A 10705-nucleotide genomic window follows, 5' to 3' on the forward strand; every position below is an offset into this window, starting at 1 on the left:
TTGGTACAATAAAAATATGGTTTGAGACTGAAGATGTTAATGATTACCCAGTTAACCAATATCTGAGATATTAAGCTATCAATCTCTCTCTTTTTTTTTTTTTTTTACCAAATTGACCCTTCGCACATTCGGTACTTTTAGGTACAGCCATGCAGAGCGCTGCAGTTCTAACCCGGAACAGGAAAACTTTTTAATGATTTATATTATGGAAATAATATAAAATAATACATATTACTTTAGGTATAAACGATGGAACTATTAGACATTAAAATCACAACTGTATTAACCTGTTGTGAACTGGAAACTGATTTAGTGTCAGTATGAAGTAACTTACAAAAATAATTTGGATATTTTGCATCAGGTTCCAAAATAAAAGTAAAACTCTGCTTATGATCTTATAATAACAACACTGACGCTGTCAGGCAGAGCAATAATATCAAATAATGAAGTCATAATTTAGTTATGATTCCCAAACAGGTCTGCAATTATGGCCTTTGCTGGCAGGTCCTTGGCGTCTGCATAGAGATGGGGGATGATGGAAACCAGTGTGTGACTCTCCATACACTATACTGATCCCTGTTTGAACCCGCCTTGTGCGGGTAAAACAAGGGGTTGGCAACTGCACACCTCCTCGTTCAGGGTAGGTGGCTGCAGCACTTGAGGAGATACAACTGACAAAAAGGAAAAATGCATAAATTGGTAAGACATTTATACAAATTACTGGCAGCACACTTCCTTTATTTAGTGCATTATAATTAAGAAAATAAATTTACCACAATGCTTAACCATGTTTTTTTAATAAAATGCTGCTTCTCTTTTCTCTAAACATTTCTTTGGTGATTGTGGCCAAAAAGTTAAATTTTTGTAGTCCACAGCACTTGTTCTCAGAAGCCTCTGGTTTGAGATTGTTACATACTTTAGACACTTAGTTTTGTGGTAAAGTCACACGTAAGGTTCCTTCTGATGACCATGCAGATGTTTGCACAAGCAACACTGCATAATACAATGGTTTAACATCATTTACTTTGCTACACAATACAAACCGTCCAAAACTACAGATGTTTATACTGTTACAGCTGTTACAAAACATTGTTGCTTTATATAATTTACACACAAGAGAGACCAGCAAGCATGGCACAGTAAAATGAACAACTGAATTCATCATTAGATGTACCCAATAGGGATGCTCAAGATCTGTTGATTATCTCACAAGTAACTTCAATCAAAGATTGATCTAAATTGATCTCTGATTGAATAGCTGAGGGAATAGTATTTACATTTGAAAAATAGAGCTTCAAATTTGCTCTGGTTTAAGGTACCAACTGCACCTGTATTTATAGAATTCTTTGATTTAATTCTGGTCATGGTATTAATACTAGTGTTACTATGCTAATTTGCAGCCACATCCACTATGCTGTACATTATTTAATGTAATAAAGCTTAATGCTTTGCTAACATAATACGCTTAATGTTAATGGGTCATTATAAGCTTGTTTACTGATGGCTAACTGTCAACTAATGGATGACAATTAAAAGAATATGACAAAAGTGCACCTAATAGAGAACCACATAACACAAAACCAATTCCATACTATGCCACATTTTAATATTATGTTTTTACAAAAAAAGCATATCCTAAAATCTACCATTGTACAATATTACACATAAAATTACAGGGATTTTTGGCTCCATCATCAAACATTACACTACATTGTGTTTTGTCACACAAAAGCATGTAAAAAGGGCAGAGAAAGAAATCCTTAACAGGAAGTATGCACAAAGGCAAATGAAAATGCAAATCTGTCCTTCTCATGCACATACCTGCTACACTGCACTTTGCGTTCAGCACTCAGAACTGGGTCTGCTGGCCACTTTGCCAAACCAAGATTAGTTAAAAACTAGATTAAGACATATCTTTTACTCCCAAATTACCATTAATATTAAATTATTGCTGGTATACATTAGTAAAATTGATCATCAGGTTGCTAGTTCAAATTGTGTGGCTGATTAGTGTAAAACAAATGACAAAACAAAAGTGACTGAATACTCGTTGCACTGCAAAAATGATGCTGAGTAACATTAAAGGTCTTTTGTTAGCATTAGGAATCTTGTTCCACGAAAACAGCTTTACAACAGCCGGCTCACAACAAACAGAGTAAACTCTTAGACCTGGATCAGGGCTGGATTATACTGACTGTCAATTGCAGCTGTTAAAGCTGAGTGTCATAAAAGAACACGGGTCCTCTCATCTCCCATACTCATAGAGAAGGTGGACTGGTTCATCCTAATTGTCCCTAGGTTTTAGCGAGTGAATAAATGAATGTATGAGTTGCCCTGCTTTGGATGTATGACATGCTCAGGGTGTATTCCTGCTGTTTCCGAGTGCCACTGGACTCAAAATATTTATACGGTTGCTTAAAAGGCAGCAATGTACATACTGTATATAATTTCGTCTGGATGTGGACAGGACAAATAAGAACGATCTGTCAGGTTAACAAAGCAAATGCGAATAATTAAAAGCGGAAAAGCGGACATTAAACCGTGTTTATGTTTTTGGTTTTCATGTATGGATACTGAAGCATCTCTTCTGTTTTGTTTGGGGTGATCAGTGCGGATCTGTTGCTTCCTATAGCCAAATAAAAGATCAGTACCTCTTAATCAAAACTCCTAAATACCTGTTTTGATTCTGTAATATGACAATTTTAAGCATGTTTATAGCTAACACTCTTGAAAATCAACAGCACTGTTTAAGCTTCAGCAAAAGAGCTGATGTAGCTTGAGCTGGTTCAGTGGCTAAGAAAATATTTACACGAAAACCAAAACAGAATGCTCCGGCTTACCTCTGGGAATGGCTTTACGCTGGCATCCAAAGCGACGAAAATACGAGGTGCTTTTTGCTTAAATCTGGTTAGATTAGTGTAGAGAAAATACGATAACGTGCACGATTTAGCAAAACAGCTTGTTCTGCCTTTTCCTTTAGCTGCTCCCTGCACAATACAGTCAGACACCGGGTAGGTTATACCGTGCTACTTGTAGAATACGCGCACATGCCTACAGTCGGGTTTAGCAACAAGTTAATAGAAATGTTGTGATCATTTATCACTAAGCAGGTACGGTATAGTTTAAATGGTGATACTCTTAATAAAGTATTTTAAAAACAAAACAAATACTATAAAAATCACAATACCTGGAAAACCGGTGTGCTGTCGCCCTCTTGTGGTCTTTATTGCCTAGAAACTATTTTTTTTTAATTATGCTGTTGTTAATTGGATGGGTAGGCTACGCTTGTCAAGAATATGTCCATCACTGCAGTATTGAAACTTTGCCTGCATATGCATCGAAGCCACTGACTATGTACAGCTCAACTGACTGTTAATGGGGGTATCATGGTGGCTTGGTGGGTATCATAGTCGCCTCACTGCAAGATGGTTCTGGGTTTGATTCCCAGGTGAAGCAGTCTGGGTCCTGAGTTAACTTGTCCAGCAAGGGTGTTCAGCAGAAACCTACATGGACATTGTAGAACAGAGTGTCCTAAAGCTAGGTTCTAACCCAGGTTTGTTTAAAGTATAAAAGTTAAGATAATTTTATAATTAATTAGCCTGTTAGAAGACATGAAGTCTACATCCGTAAATAGATCAGTTCATGTTAACTATGCCTCAAACAAAAGACATTTTTTTTAAAAACGTAGTAAAGCAGGAAACTTCTTGAATCACACGGCCAGGGTGTTCATCAATTTACAACAACGATAATAATGATGATAATAATAATAACAACAACAATAATAATCATACAGCCGCAAGTGACTTTTATTGTCAAAAAAGTGTTTAGTTGTTTTAGTGTTTAAAAAATAGTGCCCCCAGTGGCTATGCTTCAAAGGCTATTAGAGGCTCCATAGTTGGAGATGCATGAAGTTCCGTGGTGATCGGTTCCTTTGATAACAGATTTGTATATGAGCACTGGAAATCCAGAGAGTAGATCGCAAAAAATGAGTGTGATTTCTGCATCAATTACTCATTGATGACTCAAATGCATGTCATTTAAAATGGTTCACAAGCCTATTTAACAAATGTAAATTTATATCCATGTTATTTAGCAGACGCTTTTATCAAAAATCACATTCAATTGCGATTGAATAAGAAATGCATGTAATTATTGGCTAAGGGCCTAACAGTGGTTAGTACGACCCTAACGAGACAGGTTAGTAAAGGATTCTAATGAATGCAATGCAGGAAACAATGGATTAGTCCGAACTACAAAACGCCCATTTTTGAGTGTGCGCATATATGGTTTGTACGGTAGTTGTATGCGGAAACGAAACGACGCAGATAAACGGTTTTACGGCACGGCAGATGTGCTTTGTTTGTGATGGGTTAAAACAGCTGTAATTGAAGATGACAAGATAGGGACAGTGTTTTATTGTTACTACTCAACATAGGCACCTATTAAATTGAGTCTCCCTTCAGGCAAACGCGGACCTACTACGTGTATCTTTCGGTAGGATAACAGCTTCTACATTTATATTCGTTCGCATCAGAAAATCTCGCTTGCTATCCAAATCACTACGTTTGAACAGCGTAGGGCCCTACCTAGGATGCAGACGGCGTTATCCTTTTCGCTATGTAGAACACCTATTATAGGGTTTATGAGGTCGTTTGGTACTTATCCAGTCTGGTTTTATGGATATAGTACCAGACAGCGGCATAAGTGTTTGATATAAACACTACAGGCTGATATTGCCGCTTTTATCTTATACACTCTGCAACATTAGACCGATTAGGAAGCGAATGTGATCAAATTGTGTGTAGCTAAAATAATTAATATAGTTACTGGATTAAAATATTGTTATGCATTAGCTTGTTTGCTATTCACCTTTGAGGTTTTTGTTTCATCTGTTGCTTCGAGGGTGTTTTAGGGTTTAGCAGAAATATGCACCTAAATATTAAAACATAATTCTGAACCGCAATCAAGGTCGATGTGCGTCCGGAGTCTATCCGGACAGGTTGCCAGTCCATCTTAACCTAAGTAGAGGTTTGAAGCCATTTCCCCAGTAGCCTGGAGCTGTGATGCACCCACCCTACCTCCTGCATGCCTTTGCCATCTGTCATATAGACAGGAAATAAATAATAGCAGAGATCATAGTTTGATTAGTGATTTTACCATTTTGATTGCATTCATTCATTGTCTGTTTTTCTGGTTTATCCTAGTAAAGGACATAGACATAGCCAACCATCAAACCTGGGTCTCAGTGGTGGTGGGCTAGTGTAATAGCCCACTGCACTATCCACATGTCTTTAATTGCTTATATTAATAGTAATAGCTGTCAATAATCCATTCATTCATTTAAAAAAAGAGCATTGTAGCATCCCTGCAAAAGAAATACTTTGGGCACATATTTTGTTGACACTACAAGTTTAAATTGTGCATACAAATTTTACAAATATACTTTATTTGGTACACCTATGTGGTACGTACATTTATTATTTTATGTGCTACACCTATAAAATGGGAACATGTGTAAAAATACACTTATATACTCTAATACTGCTGCAGCTAATAAAGACCAATGCACTACCATGTCATAAACATGTTAGCATCATTGCAGTTCTTAGAATGGTTCCACACCCAAACATTATGTGGTCAGTGGGGGTTCTTTAGGAACCCTTCCATTGAAAAACGGGGTACAGAGGGATGACAAAATGTACAGTAAAACAGATGGGCTACTGTTAGTAATAAGTTTATTTATTATGGTTTTTACGTTACAGGTTTGCAGTTTTCAAAGAATGATCCATCAATCCTATGTGTAAGTGTTTTTCAGATGGTGCACTTAATAAGCAAACATGTCCTTGGCTCAACGCGTTCTCCTCACCTGGCTCTTCACCCTGGTCTTTCTTATCCTGCTGGTGTTAAAGCTGGATGGGAAGGTTCATTGGAACTGGTTTCTCATCTTCCTCCCTGTGTGGCTCTTCGACCTCATCCTTCTCCTCATGCTGGCTGTAAAGGTAGTGGGGCGATGCAGAGCTGTCCGGGACCTGCGTCACGGCGCTCCAGATCTGCGCAAGAAGCTCTGGTATCTCATGGCGCTCCTGCTAAAGCTGGGCTTCTGTGTGTCACTGTGTGCTCGACTTCAGCAGCTCATTAACTTGCGTCTGGTGTACATTTGCATCCCGTTCTGGGTCGTGCTGAGCGGAGCCATGGTGGAGCTGGGTGCTAATATCTTTCCACAGCACAGGGTCTGAAGTCTGGTGTCGGTAATCAACACATGCTACAAGAACAGTAAGGGAAGGCGTGGTGCCAATATTTTTTCAAAACAGAGAAAGAAACTGGATGAAACACAGATTAAATAATATTCAACAGAACAGAAAGAGCCAGGACTCTCTTGCAATCGACGGTGCACATTTGCACGGTAACTGACTTTTTTAATCAGTACCACACCACAACATTTCAACATCTGTTGATACTTTAATAAACACCTAAAGCAGACTGTTGTACAAAGGATATCCATATGACTGTTTTCATGGTTAAATCCTTTGGTTATCTCAGCCGTCATATGTTTCACAGTGATAAAAAGATATAAGACTATTGCACTGTGAGCAATTTATGCAAAAGCCTGGACAAAAATAGAATTAGAATTCAGTAGAATTCAGACCCCTTGACTTTTTTGCACTTCTCATTATGTTGTGGATTTGATTCTTTGCTATTTTTTCATTGCCAAAATGAGAAAGTTAAATGTTTTTAAAAAATGAATTAAAAATGAATTTAATAATTTGTATAATGTCATTTGACATTAATTACAACTGAAAGTCTTCTTGGATATGTCTCTACAAGCCTCGCACATCAGGATTTGGGCAGTTTGTCTTTATTGCAGATCCATCAGATTTGATGGTAAGAGTCTGTGAAGTGCCATCTCCAGGTCTCTCCATAGATATTTAGTGGTCTTTACATCTGGGCTTGTTGAGCCACTCAAGGACATTTAGAGACTTGCCCTGAAGCCACTTCATTTTGACAAGGGGTCTGGATTTAGAATCCACAATAGGTTACCTATTTTACAAATGTACAAATGTTTGTTTTTGAATGTACCATTTTAGAAAAAGATTAAACAAAATGTAAAAAAAAAGCCATGTGCAGTGAAAATGTTATGGCACATTTAATGATTTTAAGCATAATTAAGTTGTTAAGAATGTGTCAATTTATTTTTGGTGTCCAAATTTTAGAACACAAATGTACATCCTGCATTATTCCTTTTCTCTGATTTGGTAGGAAAAGCAACTGACTATTACATTTCCCTTCTCTATATGCTAGGTGTCCCGCATTCAGACTATATTTAGTTTAGCGTAAAAACAGAGGTGTGTGGGATTTACAGCACACTAGCAACTAACAGAGAAATTAGTTGTGTGTGACTGTACTTTTCTGTTGCAGGAAGACATGCAATTCCACTCGTTTTAGCAAAATTTACCAGACTAATAAAGCACCATGTGAATAATTTGCCAATAAAGGAGTATTCATTTTTATGTAGTGCTTTATCCTGGTCATGGTCACATGGGTCTGCTGACAGGCTGCTAGACCCAGCACAGGCAACATATACATTTACTCTCTTATTCACACGTATATAAAAAGCATGTCCCTTGACATTTACATGTTATTTGCTTGGATTGAGATTTATGTGCTATAAATAAATAATTGTAGCCAAAGATGGTCAAACATGGTCCAAAGTTTACAAACACACATAGGGAACCTTTATGTTACGGCAAAATTGATTGTGGGTTTTCTGAAACTATGATAAAATCACCTAGGTCAAAAATATACATACATCTAGTAATAGGTGTCCTTCTTTTCACCTTAGTCAGCCACTGTTGATAGCCATCAACAAGCTTTTGGCACAACTAATTCTTTTTAACTTTGACCACTCTTCTTAGCTGAGTATGTAGAGTTGAATCAAATTTGTTGAGTGTTTTTGCGTCAGACCTGACTGAGTCAGCTTTAGGCTTGTATCTCAAAACAACAATAATTGTGAAAGCTGTGGTTAAAAGTTGTTTCAGTTGTTTGGTGAAGCAAAGTTGAGAACGTAAAAAAAGTTTATGTGATATGTACTATTTAGAATCATACTTACCTTCATGCCTAACAGTGTGTACAGTGTTGCTTGGTTTAAATACCTTAATTTAAATTTAATTATTTACATGGACAAGTGAACTTAGGACAAAAAGTTGCATGGAAGTGCCTTAAAGTGACATCCCTGACTATAAAATATATGATCTGCTTTATGAGATTTGTACAGAACTCTTTAGACTTTCCCATGTGTATACTTGTGGCTTAGTCTATGGGTGCAAACACTATCTATGTAGTCTCATGCAAATTTAAGATTCAAGAGGCTTCACTGTCATAATGAAATGAGACAAGCGTTTAGGATCATGGTGCAACACAGAACACAAACAATACAATATACACATTGCAGATGAAACAGTATAATAAATACAAGGTACAAAAAGGTGAAGGAGACAGGACCAAAATACAAGTGTGTTGTTGGCCAGTACATGGTACTAAGTAAATTCATTCCTTTGTTTGTTTGTTTGTTTTTTTATTAAAACTACGTGAACACATTCTGTGTATCACTAGTGTCCAAATCTGGTGTCACTAGGGGTAGCCAACTACACTAACAAGGGCATGCCACAAAGTTCAATGACTTTATAAAACTTCCTAAACCTAGAATAAATAATACATCTAAAAATGAATCTGAGTTGCTGTATGTATATTTTTAAACTAATGGAATTAATCATATTTTCAAAAAAGCCACCATAAATGTTTCTCTATGAAAATGCTAAAAAAAAAAAAAGAATTATAAGTAGTAGGCATTTTTGGAGGTACAAATTTGGTGCCGTAATTCATAGAAGTCCTAAATTTGCACCTGAAAAGTAGCTGTTTGTAGTTTCCTGCATCTTAGCTTCATTGTAGAAAGAAAAATAATATACAGAAATATTCTCACTTGCCATAGTCATTTTAGAACAAGCAGTATCAACCTGTTTTCAGCCAGTGACTATTTTAAGAGGTAAAAATGTTTGTGACCCCACCCCAAAGCTTTTCATTCTAGTGCATTATTGTAGTAAATTCAAGTAATGTTCCTGACTTATGTTATTAATGGATTAAAACTGGTGTATTTTTTCACTTTTGGGGCTGTTGTGTTTCACCACATAGATCAGCAAGCTGAAGTTGTGGGTGTCTGAAAGGTAACAGTAACAGGTAGCATAAATCAACGTGGCTAATTGTGTCTGGAGGATTTATTTAAAACACAAAAGCTGAATTTTGCAGAGACCAGTTGTGAACCATATTTCAAAAAACAGTGTGGTGAGTATAATCAGTGCAATAAGTATATTGTAGCATTCACAACCACAAACCATTCAATCACTGCCTGATTGTCTTACCTGACTCTTATCCTGCCCAAATACGTCTTTGCATTGCACACAGCAGCCAAACTAATGAAGCCATTTCTATAATTACTGAAAGATTAAACCATCATTAGTAGTAAAATAGCTTACAAGTGTGTATTTGCTCTTTGTCTTCTTGCTAGTTTCTTTGCAAACTGAGCCAGTTCTGGTGAAACTGTGACAGCTGAAACTTTCAAACAGTCTGTTTCTAAATGTAAAAAAAAATGAAATACAAGACCTATATGATTGCTTTCATTATTCTGTAAAAAAATGCTGTTTTACCATCATTTTCCATAAATGAATAAATGAAACATTTATTTTGCACTTCCATTTTCATTATTTTATAGAGCATGCACTTTGTATATTTATCCTGCATTATTTATAACTGTTAAACTGTAGCATAAATTAATGTACATATTTCTAAACCTCAGCTGTTTTCTTGCTTCTTTTTACTTTGTTAAATCAGAGGATTGCCACTTAAACCTGGTTGCACGATTTTTCATATAACACACCTTACTATCTGTTTGCACACAAGGGGTAGGTGATATGGACTCACTTATATTGATTAAATTTTATATTATTAAATGTTATATGATCAGTATTATATCTAGGTTTCCCACATATGAAATATGATTACGCAATTATGGAATTACAAGAACAGATTTATCATTATAATTAAGCAGGTACTCAGGTGGCACAGCGGTAAATTGTGCCTGGCCACTACTGCTGGGATCCAGGGCTCAAATCTCCACAGGGTTACTGCATTGTGCCTATTGATTCTGGGGGAACCGGACCCAAAGCGACTCTAAACAGGACAAAAGTGTGGTAAGATGAAACACCTAAATTCAATCATTAGAAGGGGTGTCCCAATATTTTTTCCAAATATCATATTATTGGATAATATTAAGCACTCATCAACACTCGTCCAGGTAAATAAATCCAAATGTATCAATTTGCATTTACTTTCCTATCAACGCATCCAAAAGTTTGAGCTAATATGCATGAATACATGTGGCCACAGCTGTAATAAAAAAATCCATTAAACCAATGACTTAACTATCAATATATGAAGCAATTACATTTTGTTCAAGTAGAACATTGATATGAGGAGTCAAAATTTGGTATTTGTCCACAGCATTAAAACAAGTTAAAAGTAGCAAAATTAACATTACATTAGTCATACAGTGTGTGCACTGTTTAGAAACGTATACCCTGTTGGCACTGGTTGCAGGTGCACAGTTAGAGACTAGATCTCCTTTCTTCTATGTCTTTTATGTTAGTGTCCTTAC

General features: G+C 36.5%; 2 protein-coding genes across 6 annotated transcripts in view; one reads left to right on the top strand and one right to left on the bottom strand.

Moving 5' to 3' along the window:
- The window catches only part of LOC134312356 (protein PHTF2-like), a 62167-nt gene extending 59179 nt beyond the window's left edge, over positions 1-2988 (bottom strand). For both annotated transcript variants that reach the window (XM_062994241.1, XM_062994249.1), the window contains exon 1: positions 2841-2988. The gene's annotated coding sequence lies outside the window, so the exon portion shown is untranslated. The remainder of the gene's footprint in view (positions 1-2840) is intronic.
- A 477-nt stretch (positions 2989-3465) lies between these two features.
- On the top strand, positions 3466-9693 carry LOC134312369 (transmembrane protein 60-like). 4 transcript variants are annotated; one of them, XM_062994284.1, is made up of 2 exons: positions 3466-3553; positions 5816-9693. In XM_062994284.1, the coding sequence occupies exon 2, from the start codon at positions 5838-5840 to the stop codon at positions 6234-6236; it is 399 nt and encodes a 132-aa protein (XP_062850354.1). In that variant the 5' UTR covers positions 3466-3553; positions 5816-5837; the 3' UTR covers positions 6237-9693. The 4 variants fall into 4 exon arrangements, with proteins under 4 accessions (XP_062850354.1, XP_062850337.1, XP_062850345.1 ...); XM_062994267.1 differs by lacking the exon at positions 3466-3553 and adding an exon at positions 4348-4494 and having other exon boundaries at positions 5806-9693; XM_062994275.1 differs by lacking the exon at positions 3466-3553 and adding an exon at positions 4348-4494.
- Positions 9694-10705: the final 1012 nt, after the last annotated feature.

This window comes from Trichomycterus rosablanca, chromosome 1 (assembly GCF_030014385.1).
Source record: "Trichomycterus rosablanca isolate fTriRos1 chromosome 1, fTriRos1.hap1, whole genome shotgun sequence".
NCBI lineage: Eukaryota > Metazoa > Chordata > Actinopteri > Siluriformes > Trichomycteridae > Trichomycterus > Trichomycterus rosablanca.